General features: G+C 44.2%; 1 protein-coding gene and 1 long non-coding RNA gene across 5 annotated transcripts in view; one reads left to right on the top strand and one right to left on the bottom strand.

Moving 5' to 3' along the window:
• Positions 1–22,500, top strand: part of LOC311017226 — a 159,487-nt gene that overhangs the window by 111,246 nt on the left and 25,741 nt on the right. The gene's annotated exons all lie outside the window — the stretch shown is intronic.
• Positions 1–22,500, bottom strand: part of atp2b3b (ATPase plasma membrane Ca2+ transporting 3b) — an 82,428-nt gene that overhangs the window by 50,234 nt on the left and 9,694 nt on the right. For all 4 annotated transcript variants that reach the window (XM_084015373.1, XM_084015370.1, XM_084015371.1 and 1 more), the window contains one exon: positions 1,761–1,958. In XM_084015373.1, the coding sequence (XP_083871499.1) occupies positions 1,761–1,958 (198 nt within the window). The remainder of the gene's footprint in view (positions 1–1,760; positions 1,959–22,500) is intronic.

The following is a 22,500-nucleotide window of genomic DNA, read 5'->3' on the forward strand; positions in this document are numbered from 1 at the left end:
CATTGCCGATAAAGTAAGAGCTAACAATAGAAACAAGTAGTAGCTGTTCAGCAAACATACCTTAAGAACAACAGTGCTATGATCAAAGTGCTATAGGTAAGAACATAGAAGTGATTTTTGTGTGTGTGTGTGTGTGTGTATGGGGGGGGGGGGGGGGGGGTGTTGTTAGTGGGTCATGCTATGCAGAAGGGAGGTGAAGTCTGAACAGGTGAGTCTTGGGTACAAATATTTCTAGTCAACACGAGCGGAGCTGAGCGAGCAAGTGGCCACGAGCGAGCAGCGGATTTTGCAGAGAACGGCATTGTTATTATAGAAGTACCGGTCCGGTTCCGCTCCGTTCCCGCTAACACCACTCGTCTGAAGCCCAAGCCCGACCCAGAATCCTGCTGTGTCCTACATCAACAGTATGTTCAGTCATAAAACGGCTCGATAGCGGGGTTGAACACTGAGCGATAATGAGAGGTACTGCCTATTAAAGTCTACATCATGTCCACATTGCCTACCCGTGTATGTGCTCGTGCATCTTTAAATATAAAGATTTCATACAGAATATGTTTTATTGCTTTAGGTAGTAATTCCTTTGTAAGATGTTATTTTAAAAAAAATCCAATGTAACATTATATGATATTGGCATTAAAAATATTGAAATATATAATTTGTGTTTTGTTATGGGACTGCACGGTGGTGTAGTGGGTAGCACTGTCGCCTCACAGCGAGAGGGTCCCGGGTTCGATTCATGGGTCGGCCCCGGGTTCCTTCTGTGTGGAGTTTGCATGTTCTCCCTGTGTAAGCGTGGGTTCTCTCCGGGTTCTCCGGCTTCCTCCCACAGTCCAAAGACATGCAGGATGGGGATAGGTTCATTGATGACAAATAAATTGCCCGTAGGTGTGAATGTGAGCGTGAGTGGTTGTTTGTCTCTACATGTCGGCCCTGTGATAGACTGGTGACTTGTCCAGGGTGTAACCTGCCTTCGCCCAATGGTGCCCCTAAAAAAAATGAAAGTGAAGGCCAAATGGCCTTGCCCCTAAAATGATGAAATTCCAACCCTGGTCGGGACTTTGCTGAGCGACATTTGTTTGATTTCAGTTTGATTTTGCTTGCTGATATGGAAGGTTATGTTCTCTATATTTCCCATAAGTTTATAAAGATGGAGAGCAAAGTTAAAGGGATCCAAATGTTGATAATCGGAACAGACAACAGATATTGAAACCTTGGTAAGACATTTGTGTATGAGCTCAAACAAACAATATGTTTCAGACTGTAGTCGTTACATACGACCGGTTTCAGAATGTAGTTGTTACCTAGTGACGGCCGGTTTCAGACTGTAGTCGCTACCTAGTGACGGCCGGTCTCAGACTGTAGTCGTTACCTAGTGACGGCCGGTTTCGACTGTAGTCGTTACCTAGTTACGGCCAATTTCAGACTGTAGTCGTTATCTAGTGACGGCTGGTTTCAGACTGTAGTCGTTACATAGAGACGACCGGTTTCCAGAATGTAGTCGTTACCTAGTGACGGCCGGTTTCAGACTGTAGTTGTTACCTAGTGATGGCCGGTTTAAGAATGTAGTCATCTGGCACCTATAACTAAACTGATTATTATCTTTATAATAAGAAAGTGTAAAGTGTTAAATATGAGAAAAGAGTTTGGTGGCTGGTAGAATGAGTGTTTCATCAATTTCTTGTTGGTTAACAATGAGCTAATAATTCTTATTATCAATGAGACTGTTTACATTATCTATAACCCCCCTCCCTTTGCCTCACATTCAGTATCCTTTCCAGGAGGCTGGTAGAAGGAGAGGCCGAGGGAGATGATGGCGGCGGCCTCCAAGATGATGAGTGTGACATCCTGTAAGGCCTCCCACACCAGCTCCAGGAAAGTCTTGGCCTTCTTTGGGGGGATGAAGTTTTGGCCGAATGTTTGGCAGCGACGCTCCAGGTCGGCCGGGTCCCCACTGAGACCTGCAAAAGCGAGTCAGGGAGAAAACACATCTTCTAGTGACTTTCTGAGTATTATTTAATTTCATTAAGAAATACGCGCCATTATCACACTAGACTTTGACACCTCTATCACACTCAACACTGGCACCACTATCACTACTAGACACTTGCACCACTATCACACTTTACAATCCCACTACTATCACTACTAGGGGTTTAGCTCAGGAGATGAGTGTCTGGTGTCCCTGAGCAAGACGCCTCACCCTAATTGCTCCTGAAGAGCTGGCTGTCGCCATTCATACACGTCAGTGTGTATGAATGTGTGAATGTCAGTCATTACTGTCAAGCGCTTTGGACAAAAGCGCTATATAAATGAGGTAATTTACTACTATATACTACTATATACTCACACCACTTTCACTCCACACTCGCATCAATATCAAAACAAGACACTCACACCACTATCACTACAAGACACTACAGGTCATTTAGCGGACGCTTTTGTCCAAAGCGCCTTACAATAGGTACATTTGTCAAAAGAAGGAAACAAAGAAACCACAACGTATCATTGCCGATAAAGTAAGAGCTAAAAATAGAACAAGTGTTAGGTCCTCATCTGAGTAAAGTAGTACCTTAAGAGCAACAGTGCTATGATCAGAGTGCTATAGGTAAGTTTTTTTTTTATGGGGGGGGGGGGGGGGGTGTTAGTGGGTCATGCTATGTAGAGTCAAGGGGAAGTCTGAACAGGTGAGTCTTGAGCCTTTTTCGGAAGATGGCAAATGACTCAGCTGTCCTGACATTGGTCGGGAGATCGTTCCATTACTGAGGCGCCAGAACAGAGAAGAGTCTGGACTTTGCTGAGCGACATTTGTTTGATTTCAGCGATGGTGGTACCAGCCGGCCAGCTGAAGTAGAGGAGCGAAGTGCTCGCTTCGGGGCATGAGGTTTGACCAGTGTTTGAAGGTAGATGGGTGCCGTTCCATCGATGGCCCTGAAGGCCAGTGCCATCGTCTTGAATTGGATGCGTGCTGCAACAGGGAGCCAGTGGAGGTCACGGAGAAGGGGGGGTCACATGGGAGAATTCGGGTAGATTGAAGATAAGGTGTGCTGCAGCATTCTGGATACGCTGCAATGGTTTAATCGCAGAGGCCGGGAGTCCAGCCAGAAGAAAGTTGCAGTAGTCAAGGCGGGAGATGACCAGTGCCTGGACCAGGAGTTGCGTTGCATCATTTGTGAGGAAGGTCCAAATCCTGCGGATATTGTAGAGGGCAAATCTGCAGGATCGGGCCACAGCAGTGATGTTGGGGGTGCAGGATAGTTGGTCATCGAGGACTACACCCAGGTTCCTCGCAGTTGAGGAAGGTAATACTGTGATGCCCTCGACAGTGACCGACAGGTCCATGCAAGGGCAGTCTTTCCCTGGGATGAAGAGGAGTTTGGTTTTATTCAGGTTAAGCTTGAGGTGATGTGCAGTTGTCCAGACAGAGATGTCAGCCAGACAGTCCGAGATGCGAGTTGCAATGTGAGTGTCAGAGGTTGGGGGAAAAGAGAGGAACAGCTGGGTGTCATCTGCGTAGCAATGGAAGGAGAATCCATGCGATGTAATAACAGAACCTAGTGATCTGGTGTATAGTGAGAACAGAAGCGGTCCTAATACCACTATCACACTAGACACCACTATCACACTAGACACTCACACCACTATCACACTAGACACTCACACCAATACCACACTAAACACTTGCACCACTATCAAATTACACACTCGCACTCCTATCATTCCAAGACACTCCAAGGCACAACTATCACTACTAATAGCTCACACCACTATCACTATTGATAACTCACATTACTATCACACTACACACTTGCATCATGATTACAACTAGACATGTCACACTAGTCACTCACACCACTATAGCCCCTTTTAGACAGACGGTTCCACCGTAATGGCGAGAAGGCGAGTCAATATATGCCGCGAACCGTTTAGATAAAACTTTGTTTGCGGCTTAACGCCGCAATGGTGTGTGTGTTTAGATAGCACCCTGGCGTTGCGGAACGAGTGAGACATCCCACTTTGCAGCGGGCGTCTCGTCTATGGACTCGTCGGCCGTGTGACGTATTCAATAAGCGTCGGAAATCTGATTAGCTCGCTGCATCAAATCAACAAAGAAGTTTTGCTCATCTCGCATATTTACGGCTCTGTGAGTACCTCCATTGCCGTCTCAGAGGCGTAATATTCTGTTACTCCTTTCAGCCTCGGCGAGCGTTTAGACTGATGTCAGGGCGGAATAACGGCAGAACACTCGAACAAAAAGGCTGTCTAAAAGGGGCTTATCACCCTAGACACTTGCGCAACTATCACTACTCTACTCTTGCACTGCTATCACACTAGACATTCACACCACTATCACTACTAGACCCTCGCACCTCTATCACACCAGAGAATCGCACTACGATAGCTACTAGACACTCAAACCACTATCACTGTAGACACTCACACCACTATCACACTACACACTCGGACAACTATCACACTAAATACACTTGCACCACATTCACACTAATTACTCGTACCACTATCAATACAAGATACTTGCGCAACTAACATAACTAGTTACTCACACCACTATCACATAGGGTTGCACGGTATACCGGTACTAATTTGGTACCGGGGTACTGAGGCATTTAAAACGGTACTATATTGCATTTTGACGGGACCGGTACTTGCAGCGCCGCCGGCAGCGCCCGCAACAGTGCGGCGAACTCGCCACGTGACGTCAACGCGTTGTAACTACAGCTGAGAGGACGAGGAGCGAGCCGCAGCTTGGGGAGATAAAAAGAAAAAGCAAGCAAGCCGGAGGAAACAGTTAGCAAGTTAGCGAGCAGCGTGGACCGGAGCAACAAACGGAGCAGGAGAAAAGCTTGGAGAGAGCACGAGAGAGAGAGAGAGCGAGCGCGAGAGAGCGAGCGCGAGAGAGCGAGCGCGAGCGAGAGAAGCACGGAGAGGAGAACGGCTGCTGCAACCGTCACCACGCTGCAACTTGCGGACAAACCAGCGCCGCGAAGTGCGATATGGCCGTACTTTAGCTTAAAACAAATGCGCAAAGCGAGGCAGTAACGCCGATGCACCACTGTGTAAACGGTGTTTAAAAACATGCATGGCTAACGGCGGAAACACCTCCGACTTCGCCAAACACTTAAAGGACCAGCACCCAGACCTCCACACTGAGCTCAGGGAACGACAGGTCATTTACTCAGGAAAAAAAGCCACATTCAGTGCTAAAAGCAAGAGCTCACTCTTAACAAAAGTAGCTCTGGAAGTAAAAAAATAGAGCTGGTTTACTTATATTATTATATTTTATATTATATTATTGTATTTATATTTTAACATTTTTAAAATTGTGTGCATTAGAAAAGCTTGTCTTTGTGGTATTTTATTTTATTTGCTGATTAATATGTTATTGTTCTAAGATTTTCTATTAAAATAAAGTCAGTAATGACATTTTTTGCGTTCACTTTTTATTTGAAAAAGTATCGAAAAGTACCGAAAAGTACCGAAACACATGTTGGTACCGGTACCGGTACCAAAATGTTGGTATCGTGACAACACTACTATCACACTAGACACTCGCACCACTACCACAACAGACACTAACACCAATACCAAACCAAACACTCCTTCCACTATTACACTAGACACTCGCACCAATACAAAACTATACACTCACACCATTACCAAACGTAGACACTCGCACCACTATCACTACAAGAATCTCACACGACTGTCACACTAAATACTTGCACAACTATCACTACAAAACACTCGCACCACTATTACTGCTAGATAATGACACCACTATCAAACCAAACACTCACACCATTATCACTGCTAGATACCCGCACATCTATCACGCTAGACACTAGCACCACTATCACAACTAGACATTTGCACCTTTATTACACTAGACACTCGCACCACTATCACAACAGACACTAACACCAATACCAAACCAGACACACCTTCCACTATTACACTAGACACTCGCACCAGTACAAAACTATACACTCACACCATTACCAAACGTAGACACTCGCACCACTATCACTACAAGAATCTCACACGACTGTCACACTAAATACTCGCACAACTATCACTACAAAACACTCGCACCACTATTACTGCTAGATAATGACACCACTATCAAACCAAACACTCACACCATTATCACTGCTAGATACCCGCACGTCTATCACCCTAGACACTAGCACCACTATCACAACTAGACATTTGCACCTTTATTACACTAGACACTCACACCACTATCACAGTAGACAATCACACCACTATCACACTACACACTCGCACTGCTATCACACTATTACTACAAGAATCTCGCCCCATTACGAACTAAATATTCACACCACTATCACACTAGACTCTTTCATACTAGACACTCACAACATTATCACACTAGACACTGGTACCACTATCAACACAAGATACAACACTACGAGTCACTCGCTCAATACCAACCAAAACACTCCTACCACAATCACACTAGACACTCACATCAATACCAAACTATGCACTCGCTCCACTATCTCAATAAATACTCGCACCTCTATCACACTAGCCACTTTCACTACGAGAAACTTGCATCACTATCACTACTATACTCTTGCACCACTATTACACTAGACATTTGCACCACTATCACTACTAGACACTCGCACCTCTATCAGAGCAGATAATTGCACCACTTTCACACTATACAATTGCACTACTATTACTATTAAACACTCGCACCACTATCACAGTAGACACTCACAGCACTTTCACACAAAATACTCGTACCACTATCACTACAAGAATATTGCATAACTATCCCACTAAATACTCACACAACTATCACTGCAAGACACTCGCACCACTATCACTACCACGATCTCACACAACTATCACACTAGACACTCGCACCACTAACACACAAGACACTCACTCCACTATCACACAAGACAATCGCACCACTATCACTACAAGATAATCGCACCACTATCACTTCAAGACACTCACACCACTATCAGACTAGACACACAACACTATCACACTAAATACTCATACCACTATCAATACAACATACTCGCACCACAAACATGACTAGTCACTTGCACCACTATCACTTCTAGACACTCGCACCACTATCACTAATAGACACCCACACCACTATCACACGACACACTCGCACAACTATCACACGAGACAATCGCACCACTATCACACTACACATGTGCACCACGATCACACTAAACACTAACACCATTATCACTACGAGATACTCACACCACTATCACACTAGACACCCGCACCACTATCACACTGGAAACTCGCACAACTTTCACATTAAATACTTGCACCACTATCACTGCAAGACACTATCACTAGACTCTATCACACTAGGCACTCACACCAATATCACTACTAGACATTTGCACCACTATCACAACTAGACAATCGCACCTCAATCACACTGCTCGCACCACTATCTCACTAGACACTCGCACCACTATCACACTAGACATTTGCACCACTATCATTACTAGACAATCGCACCTCCATCACACTGCTCGCACCACTATCTCACTAGACACTCGCACCACCACCACACTAAATACTTGCGCCAATATCAATACAAGACACTCACACCACTATCACATGAGACACTCGCACCACTATCACTACTAGATACTCGCACCAATACCACATAAAACACTCACACCACTATCAAACTACACACTTGTACCCCTACCACTCCTAGACACCTCTATCACACACGACAGTTGCACCACTATCACACGAAATAATCGCAGCACTATCACGACAAGAATCTTGTACCACTATCACACTAAATACTCACACCACTATCACTACAAGACACTCGCACCACTTTCACACTACACACTCAAACCACTAGGGTTGCACATCTCTCTGTGATAAACGGTTCGATATGCATCTAGATACACAGGTTACGATTCGATTCAAAAACGATATCCTTTTATTACAGACCGATTCGATTCGAATGGATTCCATACAGTGTAACGATACGATTCGATTCTATGGTTAATATTTGTTGTAGATATTTTATAAAATAAATCACAACAAAATCACATGTCAATGTATTTATTTTTAGACATGGACCAAAAAAAAGTCTGGCTGAATCCTTGGCTGGCGGTCACAGGACAGTGTCGTGGACGCTACCCGTGCTGTGGCCGCCTCTTATGGCGCAAGTTGAGACACGAGCGATTGACATTCAAAAGCCATCCATCTCTCACGAGCGGTGGTGGAGTGCCTGCGGTCACACGGCAGCGTCGCAGCCGCCTACCTGTGCTGCGCCCGCCTCTCCACCTCCACCTCCTCCATGTTCCGTGTTGTCCCTTGTTTATCACTCATACAAGCTAGGCAGCTACGGCGTTTCGCGGGCAGCTTCAGCTCTCGCGTTGTTTTAGAGACGCTGGTGTAATGCCGCCAACCGCTTCAAAGTCTCGCGATACCCGATCCATGACTCTGTAACCTATTCATCTAGGAATTCATTGATAATTTGTATTGATTGAGGAGGCTGCTACCGATGCAGCCGTATCTCTCACTTGTTGAACCGAATATCCGGTCGCATCGGTTTATTGTTTACAACCCTACGCACCACTATTACAGTTTTTCTCGATTGTTTACACACATTTTCTGAACGCATGCCTCATACTCTCAGAACTCTACATAGAAATCAAAAAACACACACACAAAGGGCAAAACCCCTCAATTCTCATGCAAAATGAAACTTTACATTCAAAACAATGTTATTTCTTCTCAAAATGGTATTTTGTTTTCAAATGACACACACAAACCATCATATGAATAGACATTTATAAGAACCAGTTGAACACTGATGTGCTCAATGTAAAACACGATGAACACTTCTTCTCCATTTACCATAATGACTTAGGCCTTTTTTTGTTCAGTGTTACACTCACTACAGACTACAATACATAAATGTGTTGTACAATATTTTAGAATATTGTTTTTATATATTTTATTTTTCCACAAGAATACTGTAATGTATACAGTTTTCATCCAAACCAACACAAAGTTGCATATACAGTGGTCTACATACAAAACCAGAAGAATTTACTGTATACAGTTACAAAAAACAAACAAACAAAGAAAACAACTATCCCACATCCTATTTCAGTCTGGCCACAGCACCTCATCCACATCACAGGCAATGCAAGCGATGACCAAGCAGCGGGGAAATATCGCCTAGCATGGCATATCCATGCTAGGCTCCTCCTCGTACTCTCACTCCTCTGGCTCTGCCTCTGTTGCCCATGTTGGCATCCATTGCTCCAAAACAAAAGAGCTCACCTGTTGCACTTTTATGCTAATGCTCTGATTGCAAATTGTAAAACTGTGTTGCAGGTGTTTGCCCATGTGATGAGTCAGTGTGTATAGTAGGGAAATTAACTTTAGAATTTTGAATGGCAGTGTGTTCCTTGTGAAAACAAGAGATTTTCCTCATGAAAATTGTGCCAAATGCAGAGAATTGTGTGTAGTGTTTTGAAAAAAGTGTGTTTTAAAACTGCAAATTGAGTGTAAAGCAGGAATTGTGCTTGCAGTTTAGCAGAGTTAGTTCAGGGGGTTGGTGCATGAGTTACATGTTGTGGTCATTGTGTCTCAAGTACCAGTATTTGTGTGTAAACAATTGAGAAAAACTGTAAGATACCGAAAGATTCTGTCCTGTTCTGTGGATATTGTAAAAAGCGTGGACATTTAATTCCCGACTGTTGTTCGTTGAAACATAAAATCCAGTCAAGTAACTCCACTGCTTCACCTAGGACTGATCTGGTTTGGGTCTCAAAATGTCTCTGAATAAATGTCTTGTCTTTTTATTTTATCAGGTTGTTCATAAGGTTGAAGCTGAAACAGAGCTTGAGAGATGTACCATGGCAGTGTTTGTCATCAAGGAAGAGGATCCTCTCCAGCCACCACATGACATTGGGATTGTTATTGAAGGTGTGCAGGTCCTTACTGAGCTGCCATCAGTCCCACATGCATCTGCCATGTTGTTTGGCCTCATCTATGCTCTAAATTTGAGCTATCCAGGGGAGCTGAAATACACCTTTAATGCACTGCAGAAAATATTAATGGTCATTGAACCCAAGAAAATGAAAGTGTCAAATCTGATCACTCGCATCAAATCGCATCACTATCACACTAGACACTTGCATCACTTTCACTGCACACTTGCACCACAATCACTATTTGTCACTTGAACCACTATCACACAAGACACTAGCACCACTATCACGCTAGACACTAGCACCACTATCACATTAGACACTCGCACCAATACCACACTAAACACTTGCGCCACTGTCACACTACACACTCGCACCCCTATCACTACTAGACACGCCCACCACTATGACGCTACACAGTCGCACCACTATCACACTAGACACTTGAACCACTATCACATGAGACACTCCCAGCACTATCACACTAGACACTCGCACCACTATCACTTCTAGTCACTCGCACCACTATCACACTACACATTCACACCACTATAACTACTCGATACTCCCAGCACTATCACATTAGACACTCACACCGGGTTTCCATGACAACGGATGTATATACACAACAATAGCCTACATACTGGCTGCACGGTGGTGTAGTGGATAGCACTGTCGCCTCACAGCGAGAGGGTCCTGGGTTCCCGGGTCGGGCCTGGGTTCCTTCTGTGTGGAGTTTGCATGCTCTCCCCGTGTGAGTGTGGGTTCTCTCCGGGTTCTCCGGCTTCCTCCCACAGTCCAAAGACATGCAGGATGGGGATAGGTTCTTTGATGACTCTAAATTGCCTGTAGGTGTGAATGGTTGTCCGTCTCTACATGTCGGCCCTGCGATGGACTGGCGACCTTTTCCAGGGTGTACCCTGCCTTCGCCCAATGACAGCTCGGATCAGCTCCAGCTCCCCCCCCCCCCCCCCCCGCGACCCTGAATACGGCGGTAGGCAATGGATGGATGGATGGATAGCCTACATACTATAATGCTAGAACTAAATAAGAAAAGTAACTGGAACCGCCAAAACGCCACGGTGGTAACAAAAAACAAATTAAATCCAGTGTGCAATACTTAGCCTACGCTGTCACTGTCCTACCCGCTGATAATGTCCACCTTTCTATCTCTTTGGACCGCGTTGAGAAAAACCAATGCATCAATGTGGGAGGGAAGGAAGCTTGACTGCTGCCGAGTGATAGTGTTCCCCGCGAGGGAAAAGATCCGTTCGCTCAGGGTGCTGGTGGCTGGAATAGCCAGGTAGCTCATAGCCAGCTTGGCTAAACGGGGGAAGTGCTCCTTGTTATTTGCCCACCACTCCAGTGGGTTTTCCATCGTGGCGATATGGGGTGTCTGACCCTAATCCCGTAACCCATCAGCGCCGTTGTTGGTTCTTTTTTTATTGGTGCCACCCCAGCATTGTCCTCGGTGGCAATCTCAACTTCACCTACAGTGAAAATTAGCCACATTAATGGCAGAATTGTATTTTAACTATTTAGCTGGTTGATGTAAATATCTGGTGTACATGGTTCTATATTTACCTGTATATCTAATCTGCCCTTCTTCTTCTTTACATCTTTTCGAGTCAGGCGCGCCTGTGCTTCCTCTCTACTATCTTCTGGGAGGAACTTGAGATGCTTAAACCGGGGATCTAGAGTGAATGCCGTGATCGGGTTGAATTCTGACAACAAACGCGACATCAGTTTACTTTTACTCCCAGCTAATCTAGACGTTTCACCAAAGCAAATGGGCTACTGCAGAATGGCTGAAATGACTTACAACACGCCTCGCAGCATTGGTGGTCTTGGAGATTCGTGGAAAGTTCAGCTCTGCTTTTACTGCTAGTTGAAGCGTGTGTCCGGTGCATCCAAGGTGGTGGGGAAACTGCTCACAGAGCTCCATTGCCAGGATCATGCTGCTGGCGTTGTCATGGATAGTGCAAAAACAACGAGGTCCCACTCCTCAATTGTTTCCTTTAGAGCTAAAGGGCTATATTCACAGTGGTGTGTCTTTCTGGCATGATAGTGGTGTGCAGCACTCTTGATTTTAACTTCCAGGTGTCTGTAATAGTGAGCGGTGATGGTAATATAGGATCCATGGTGCAAGACGTCCACAGATTGGTAGTTAGTGAGACACTTTTATCTTTCATCTCCTTGGCAATCATTGCTCTCAAAGTGTTGTATTGGAGCTTGATGTTGCTCCAAAGTGTAGCATGTGATGGGATCATATAGCCTGGCTCGAAAAAACCCAGCTATGTTCCTGAAGCCTTCTCCAGAAAGAGCAGAAAGTGAGCGATTATCCTTGATAACAAAGCACAAGCAAGTCTGTTATCTGCTCTCTTCTCTTGTCCGTGACTGGGTGCCTGGAAAAATCTCTGATGCTCGTCTGCCTCTGTGCACTGCGTTGCTCGCTGCTGCTAGCATTACTGCTAGCATTACTGCTAGTGCTAGCTGTTGGCAGCAGGTGTTTCAATTTCAGATGGTTGAGCATAGCAGACGTGTTCTTGTTGTACTTCAGTACAGCTGTACACAACCGACACTTTACTGGTACTCGCACCACTATCACTACTAGACATTCACACCACTATCACACTACAGACTCACACCACTATCACACTAGACACTCGCACCACTATCAAACTAGACACTTGCACCACTATCACACCAAAATCACTGCTAACTCCAACTTTACTTTCCTCTCTCAGCTCCATCCTCTCCCCTTCAACCTCACCTCCAAGTCATTTAGTTGCCATGGGGACCGTGATATCTGGTCCAGGGCTTCCTGTCTCTCACAGGTTTCTGCCCAGCAACAGGTGATGTTATTCCTCCAGCATGCTGGCTTTGGAGCAGGGCTTTCTTCCTTTTCCTTTTCTGATTGGCTGGCCCAGATCGGCGAGTGTATTGTGTCTGTCTGTCAGTGATCCTGGTCCAATCAGATTCTCGATGTAGGAGTCATGTGTCGCTCCCAGTGATCCTGGTCCATTTACATTTACATTTAGGTCATTTAGCAGACGCTTTTGTCCAAAGCGACTTACAATAAGTACATTTGTCAAAAGAAGGAAACAAGGAAACCACAACGAATCATTGCCGATAAAGTAAGAGCTAAAAATAGAACAAGTGTTAGGTCCTCATCTGAGTAAACTAGTAGTTCAAGAGCAACAGTGCTACGATCAATGGTCCAATGAGAGCCTCGATGCAGGAGTCATGTGTCACTCCCAGCCATGCTGGCAAGTTGTGGAGCAACATGGTGCTCGGCGGGGTTACAGCTGAGGCCAGGAGAGACAGGGACAGAGAGAGAGCAGGGCTAATGCTGAGTAATGGTAGTCTGCTATATCCTCCCTACCTCCCTTTATTTCTCACCCACCCCGTCTTTCTTCCCTTCCTCATCCTCTCTCTTTTTCTCCCTCTCTCAATCTCTCCTTGATATGTCCTTGACTATGCGGCAAGCTGTTCTAGTCCCCCCCACTCTCTCTCTTTCCCTCTCTCTCTCTCATCGTTTCTCCACCTCCTCTTTCTGTCTCATCGATGCTGCAGTCCTGTAGTATCTGTGTGTGTGTGTGCGGCCGCGTGTTTTACCCACCATGTGGGGACACAAATCTGTGTTTTTAGATGTGTATGTAAGTGTGTATGAGAGAGAGAGAGACAGAGAGAGAGAGAGGGAGAGATAGAAAGATCCCGTTGTGTTGGTTTCACCTCCACTCTGTTGTTCATCAAAATGTTTACGTGTGGTACATTTACCCTGGTGTGTGTGTGTGTGTGTGCAGTCACATGACCGGCTCCAAAACACATTTTTGTCATACATCTACTGTGGTTTGGCAGCTTTTCTTGCCTCCTGAGCTGTTTAAGACCTTTTCCATATGTGATTATGTGTAAATGGTTCTTGTTTACATCGTCCTCCTACAGAGCCATGATGTGATGATGACAATTATTATCATTATAGTAAAGTAACATATGACATATGTCTACGTAACAAAATGTTGCTAAATATCTTTGAATGCAAGTTTGTTCCATACTGTACAACTTTCTCTGTATATACCAGGGCCCTCATTGATCAACAGTACGTACTATCATCCCTTTGCAAAGTGTGGAATTTATCAACTTGTACTTATATAAGCACAGCTCTGACCATGCTTACGCACAGCATGCAAGGCAAGGCAAGGCAACTTTATTTGTATAGCACATTTCATACACAAGGCAGTCTCAAAGTGCTTCACATTATAAAAATGTCATACAATAAAGTGAAAAAGAAAATAGAAGGATTAAAATAAAATAAAAACAAAATTAAAATGCATAGAAAAACCCTCATTAAAACCAGCCCATAATAAAATCAAGTTTAAAAGTTAATAATAATAAAATAAAATAAAAATAAATCATTAAAAACAAGAATATCAAGGAATAGAAAATACAGTGCAGCATAAGAAGTTCACAGATAGTATTGATTACTGAAAGGCAGCGGCAAACAGATAAGTCTTCAGTCTTGATTTAAAACAGCTGAGATTTGCAGCAGACCTGCAGCTTTCTGGAAGTTTGTTCCAGATATGTGGTGCGTAAAAACTGAAGGCTGCCTCTCCATGTTTGGTTCTGACTCTGGGGACACAGAGCAGACCTGTCCCAGACGATCTGAGAGGTCTGGATGGTTCGTAGTTAAGCAGAAGATCAGAAATGTATTTTGGTCCTAAACCATTCAGTGCTTTGTAAACCAGCAGTAGTATTTTAAAATCAATTCTTTGACAGACAGGAAGCCAGTGTAAAGACCTGAGAACCGGAGTAATGTGATCCACTTTTTTGGTCTTAGTGAGGACTCGAGCAGCAGCATTCTGAATTAACTGCAGCTGTCTGATGGACTTTTAAGGGAGACCTGTGAAGACACTGTTACAGTAGTCAAGCCTGCTGAAGATAAATGCATGGACAAGTTTTTCCAAATCCTGCTGAGTCATAAGTCTTTTAATCCTTGATATATTCTTTAGGTGATAGTAGGCTGACTTTGTAACTGATTTAATGTGGCTGTTGAAGTTCAGGTCTGAGTCCATGACTACACCTAAGTTTCTGGCTTTGTTTGTGGTTTTTACCATTACCGCTTGAAGCTGGGTGCTAACTTTTGACCGTTCTTCCTTGGCTCCAAAAACAATGATTTCAGTTTTGTCTTTGTTTAATTTGAGAAAATTCTGCTCCATCCAATTATTGATTTGCTCAATGCATCTAATCAGTACTGGAATTGGACTATAGTCACCTGGTGATATTGTTATGTATACTTGTGTATCGTCTGCGTAGTTATGGTAACATATTTTGTTGTTTTTCATGATCTGAGCCAGTGGAAGCATGTTGAACAGAAGAGGGCCCAGAATGGAGCCTTGGGGAACTCCACATGTAATTTTTGCCTGCTCAGATGTGTAATTATCTATAGACACAAAGTAGTCTCTGTCCTTCAAGTAGGATTCAAACCATTTTAATACTGTGCCAGAGAGTCCCACCCAGTTTTCCAGACGGTCTAGGAGTATGTTGTGATCGACTGTGTCGAATGCAGCACTGAGATCAAGTAATACCAAGACTGAAATTCTACCATTATCCGTGTTTAAGTGGATGTCATTGAAGACCTTGACAAGAGCTGTCTCGGTGCTGTGGTGTGGTCTAAATCCTGACTGGAAGACATCAAAACAGTTGTTCATTACCATAAAGTCGTTCAGCTGCTTAAAAACTGCTTTTTCGATGATTTTACTCAAAAATGGGAGGTTTGATATTGGTCTATAATTGTTCATTAGTGAAGTGTCTAAATTGTTCTTTTTTTAAGAGAGGCTTGATAACAGCAGTTTTCAAGGCCTGTGGGAAGACACCTAACAGAAGAGACGTGTTTACAATCTGTAAAAGATCTGGGGTCATGCAGTTTGGTGCATTTTTGAAAAGGCCTGTTGGCAGAATATCAAGGCAGCAGGAGGAGGATTTCAGATGTTGTATGATGTCCTCCAAGGTTTTATGGCTAATCACATGAAATTGTGCCATGGTTTCTGAATTGACCTTGAGTGGAAACATGGACAACACATGTCCTGCACCTGATGTGGAGGCGCTGACTGCTTGCCTAATTTTCTGGATTTTTTCTGTGAAGAAGGAGGCAAAGTCATTGCAGGCCCTGGTGGAAAGCAGTTCAGGGGCTACTGACACAGGAGGGTTTGTTAGCCTGTCGACAGTAGCAAACAAGGAGACCTTTTTTTTGCCAGGGACCAGTTTCAGCTTAGTGGGCGCAATGGCATCAATAATATTTGTGATTTTCACATTGAAATTGTCAACAAGCTCATTTACTGAGACCCAAGGGAGGGAGGGTGTGGAGGAGAACACCTGGATAAATGTTTCACAGGTGTTTTCTGTGATATACCGTTTTTTGATTACTTTTCTTTCAACATTTGTCTGCACAGAGATAGCACTCTCAAAGAAAACACAGGAATGATCAGAAAGAGCAACGTCAGTCACAACAACCTTAGAAATGCTAACTTGGACATGATCAAGTCCAGGGTGTGACCTTTGTTATGAGTGGGCTCTGTCACATGCTGAATCAGTCCATAGTTATCAATCACACAACACAGTTCTTTAGTCCCCCTGTCATGGAGTTTGTCAACATGAATTTTAAAATCACCAACAATAACCACACAGTCAAAGTCAATACAGATTATAGACAGTAGTTCAGAAAAATCATCAAAAAAGGTTGCACAGTATTTAGGTGGCCTGTAGACATTTAGGAACATAACTCGGGAAGAAGAATTCAACTGAAGAGCCACGTATTCAAAGGATGCAAAGTTTCCAAAAGATATCTGCTTGCATTGGAGGGAATAGTTAAACAAAACAGCCACTCCCCCTCCTTTCTTATGCACTCTAGCTTCACTCATAAAACTGAAGTTGGGAGGAGCTGATTCAAAAAGAACAGCAGCACTGTTATTTTGATCTAACCAGGTTTCAGTTAAGAACAAACAATCAAGATTGTGCTTGGTGATAAAATCATTGATTAAAAATGTTTTTCCTGCCAGAGACCTGACATTTAATAAAGCTAGCTTTAGTGTGTTAAAATCATTAGCTTCCCAATGTTTTTGGACTGGCTGTGGTTGATGAGGAATGGATGCTAGATTTGATAGATTTGCAGAATAGGTTGGGTGCTTCTTGCTTAGCCTTTTTCAATTTCTTATCAAGACCGGAACTGAGGAAGCTACCAGCGTATAGGGCCCTGACTTATCCTGGAAAAAGTCATGAGTGTGATCTGTCCTGTAGCCTGAGCCCAGCACATATCAGTTAGAGCTTGCTGTATTTTGCACACAAGTAACTGAACATGCTGAACTGTTATCAGGCTGTGGAGACAGAAGATAATTCTGCCATCCTTGTAGAGGTGGGGGTGGTGCAGGTCGTGCCTTCTGTGATTTTGCCAGAACTGGATGAGGACTTAGAGCCAGTGGTGGAAGAGGAGGTGGGGGAGGATGCAGTGGGGCATTTAAGGGACAGAACCTGGGAGTAGGGCGGGGTGTGAATCTGGTCCCAGCAGTGACCAGCTCTTTCATTTGGTCGGTGAACTCCATGAGAGGGGAGGAGGGGGAAAGGGTGGCTGTAGAGAAGGGTTACCTGGATGGGGTTTGGGGAGGGGAGGAAGGTGGATTTGTTGGTGAGGTGGGAGGTGGGGATACTTCCTCTGTGCACTGATGACTGACATGGTCGAAGCTCTCTTCAGGCGGGGGCAGAACAGGCTCTCTTTCAGGGCTTGTGTCATTTGTTTTGGCGTCTTCCTGTCTCGTGTCCTTGGCAGAGGGAACAGATGGGTGACGCAGGAGATAAAATAGGTTGGAGATGAAAAGTTTTATTCCAAGCCTATTTAGGCACAGTCCATCTGCTTTAAAAAGATGTCGGCGATCCTAGAAAAAGTTAAAATTGTCCATAAAATGAACCGAACGTACGGCACATGCAGTTGAAAGCCATGTGTTGAGACTCAAAAGTCTCGAGAATTTCTCGACTCCTTTTCCGACAGGTGGCAAAGGCCCACTGATGGACACTTCCATATTCAGACAGCTGACTGTGTTAAGCAGATCAGTAAAGTCTTGCTTCAGTACTTCAGACTGCTGTTTCACAATATCATTTGACCCTATGTGCAACATGATGTTTTTCACCGTTGGGTGCTCAGTCACGATATCCATAATTTTTTCTCTCATGTCAGATACCATGTCCTCGGGGAAGCATAAAACGTTGGTGTTTTTACTGCAAAAGCGTCTCACATCTTTAACAGCAGAGTCACCCACAATCAGAGTCTCAGGCCCAGTCGTTAGCTTTCCTTGTAGCCTTTTACTCACTGAGTTTCTTTCAGCTCGTTCAGCTCTTACCCCATTTTGAGTCGATGAAAAAGTATCCAGGTTGTTGGACGAGGATCCAGGATCCTGCAGCAGGGGAGCAAATCTGTTCTCCAGTTGCACACATGGTTGTTTAGGAAGTTTGTTGTTATTCCTGCCTTTAGCAGCTGTCCAGGGCCCTGTCCTGCTAGGAGCAGGGGTTGAGGAGGTGCTATGCCGGGATGGTAAAGCAGGCCAGCCGGTCGCATAACAAATCTCACTGCGCTGGGCTCTGCCTGTTAATCACCCTTGCATTTCTCTGGGAGGAGATTTACTTTTAGGCTTAGCACCAAGAGAGTTCCAGAGATAACTTGTAGATTTATTACCTTGCACACAGCGCTCCTGTTTCTCTGTAGTGCTAACTACACTAGATAATGCTAACTAGTGTGTTAGCATTATCTTGTCCACTGTTCCATGGTAGAGTGGTGTCGTTCCCACAATGTCCATTTACTTCCACATTCACTTCTAACCTGTGCATTTTAGTTTCCAGTACTGCAATCTTTGTGGTAGTCCTCTGCAGAGAAGGGAGGCATCTTGCTACTAATTAGCTTCAGCTCCGTGTCACGTCTCACCACGTCTCAGTGCAGGCTTGTGCTATCGGTAGGCCAGGCTTGCTCAGGACTAAGACGGTCGTTAAAAAATGTTAAATTTTGGCAATAACCTGCTATCTACAAAAAATGTGTAGTTCCAGTTATGTAGGAGTCCAGGAGCCGCTGCTCGTAATTTATCACAAAAGAAAAGCAAAAATATCAGCAGAAAAACGCAAGCAGAGGTGAGAGCAAAGAGGAAAGCGTCTGCAGTGCAAAGCGTCTGCACTGTAAGCGTTAAACAATCTCAATATCCACATGTTCTTTTGACTTTGATGAATAATTACTCAGTATGTTTGTGTAGTTATGAACAGACGTGTAGCATAATTGTTGTCAACATCTATAAAAGACACAGTGACAGGTATTAATGTAACATGCTCATCTTGCATTACTGAGATTTAGTAAAGATGTGCTCTGTTTTCAGAGAGCTGATCTGTTTGGTGAGAGAACAGAGAGGCTTCTGGGTAGGAAACCCTTCCAAAAACGATTTGGGACCGATGTTTCTGGTCCAGTCTGGGTTTCTGGTCCAGTCTGGGTTTCGTTCCAGTCTGGGTTTCTGGTCCTGTCTGGGTTTCTGTTCCAGACTGGGTTTCTGCTCCAGTCTTGGTTTCTGGTCCAGTCTGGGTTTCGTTCCAGTCTGGGTTTCTGGTCCTGTCTGGGTTTCTGTTCCAGACTGGGTTTCTGCTCCAGTCTTGGTTTCTGGTCCAGTCTGGGTTTCTGCTCCAGTCTTGGTTTCTGGTCCAGTCTGGATTCTGTTCCAATCTGGGTTTCTGTTCCAGTCTGGGTTTCTGGTCCAGTCTGGTTTTCTGCTCCAGTCTTGGTCTCTGGTCCAGTCTGGATTCTGTTCCAATCTGGGTTTCTGTTCCAGTCTGGGTTTCTGGTCCAGTCTGGTTTTCTGCTCCAGTCTTGGTCTCTGGTCCAGTCTGGATTCTGTTCTAATCTGGGTTCCTGTTCTAGTCTGGGTTCCTCTTCCAGTCTGGGTTCCTGGTCCAGTCTGGGTTTCTAGTCCAGTCTGGGTTTCTGCTCCAGTCTGGGTTTCTGGCCATCGGCACATTCCAGCATGAGGCTGGACCCCGAACTTCATCCAGTTCCCTTCCAGGAATCCACAACAAGCCCAGATCAAACGGGGACGCATTTAATAATGTCAACAGAACATTCCATCAATGTACTATATACTAATAATTTAATGATATAATAATAATAATAATAATAATAATAATAATACACCTGCACCAAGTGAAGTGAACAGCTTGTGGTTGAATTCAACTTCAGCAACAGAGAAGTTTCTTCTCTTTGCCGTTATGCCGGTGACGTGGTTCTTAAAGGGATGTTTTGTTACCATATATGGTTAATTTGGTTTATTTGAAGTATTGATGAACAGCTACAATGTTAGCATAGCCTAGCATCCATCAACCAGACTCCATTCAGAAAACCAGCATTTTAAAAAGTTATCTTGTCGTCTTGCAGACAGACCTAACAAAGCATGACTTCACACTTTTTACTGCATTTTTCCTTATCATATATACTGTATATATATATATATATATATATATATAGAACGATATATACATACACACTGTATTCGCTCACCTGCCTTGATTTGCATATAAATTTAAGTGACATCCCATTCTTAATCCATAGGGTTTAATATGATGTCGGTCCATCCTTTGCAGCTATAACAGCTTCAACTCTTCTGGAAGGCTTTCCACAAGGTTTAGGAGTGTGTTTATGGGACTTTTTGACCATTCTTCCAGAAGTGTATTTGTGAGGTCACACACTGATGTTGGATGGGAAGGCCTGGCTCTCAGTCTCCACTCTAATTCATCCCAAAAGTGTTCTATCGGGTTGAGGTCAGGATGCTGTGCAGGCCAGTCAAGTTCATCCACACCAACAGATGGGTGACGCAGGAGATAAAATAGGTTGGAGATGAAAAGTTTTATTCCAAGCCTATTTAGGCACAGTCCATCTGTTTCGTTCCAGTCTGGGTTTCTGGTCCTGTCTGGGTTTCTGTTCCAGACTGGGTTTCTGCTCCAGTCTTGGTTTCTGGTCCAGTCTGGGTTTCGTTCCAGTCTGGGTTTCTGGTCCTGTCTGGGTTTCTGTTCCAGACTGGGTTTCTGCTCCAGTCTTGGTTTCTGGTCCAGTCTGGGTTTCTGCTCCAGTCTTGGTTTCTGGTCCAGTCTGGATTCTGTTCCAATCTGGGTTTCTGTTCCAGTCTGGGTTTCTGGTCCAGTCTGGTTTTCTGCTCCAGTCTTGGTCTCTGGTCCAGTCTGGATTCTGTTCCAATCTGGGTTTCTGTTCCAGTCTGGGTTTCTGGTCCAGTCTGGTTTTCTGCTCCAGTCTTGGTCTCTGGTCCAGTCTGGATTCTGTTCTAATCTGGGTTCCTGTTCTAGTCTGGGTTCCTCTTCCAGTCTGGGTTCCTGGTCCAGTCTGGGTTTCTAGTCCAGTCTGGGTTTCTGCTCCAGTCTGGGTTTCTGGCCATCGGCACATTCCAGCATGAGGCTGGACCCCGAACTTCATCCAGTTCCCTTCCAGGAATCCACAACAAGCCCAGATCAAACGGGGACGCATTTAATAATGTCAACAGAACATTCCATCAATGTACTATATACTAATAATTTAATGATATAATAATAATAATAATAATAATAATAATAATAATAATACACCTGCACCAAGTGAAGTGAACAGCTTGTGGTTGAATTCAACTTCAGCAACAGAGAAGTTTCTTCTCTTTGCCGTTATGCCGGTGACGTGGTTCTTAAAGGGATGTTTTGTTACCATATATGGTTAATTTGGTTTATTTGAAGTATTGATGAACAGCTACAATGTTAGCATAGCCTAGCATCCATCAACCAGACTCCATTCAGAAAACCAGCGTTTTAAAAAGTTATCTTGTCGTCTTGCAGACAGACCTAACAAAGCATGACTTCACACTTTTTACTGCATTTTTCCTTATCATATATACTGTATATATATATATATATATATATATAGAACGATATATACATACACACTGTATTCGCTCACCTGCCTTGATTTGCATATAAATTTAAGTGACATCCCACTCTTAATCCATAGGGTTTAATATGATGTCGGTCCATCCTTTGCAGCTATAACAGCTTCAACTCTTCTGGAAGGCTTTCCACAAGGTTTAGGAGTGTGTTTATGGGACTTTTTGACCATTCTTCCAGAAGTGTATTTGTGAGGTCACACACTGATGTTGGATGGGAAGGCCTGGCTCTCAGTCTCCACTCTAATTCATCCCAAAAGTGTTCTATCGGGTTGAGGTCAGGATGCTGTGCAGGCCAGTCAAGTTCATCCACACCAAACTCTCTCATCCATGTCTTTATGGACCTTGCTTTGTGCACTGGTGTACAGTCATGTTGGAACAGGAAGGGGCCGTCCCCAAACTGTTCCACAAAGTTGGGAGCATGGAATTGTCCAACATCTCTTGGTATGCTGAAGCATTCAGAGCTCCTTTCACTGGAACTAAGGGGCCAAGCCCAGCTCCTGAAG

This window comes from Eutrigla gurnardus (genome assembly GCF_963514095.1).
Source record: "Eutrigla gurnardus genome assembly, chromosome: 8".
Classification (NCBI taxonomy): Eukaryota; Metazoa; Chordata; class Actinopteri; order Perciformes; family Triglidae; genus Eutrigla; species Eutrigla gurnardus.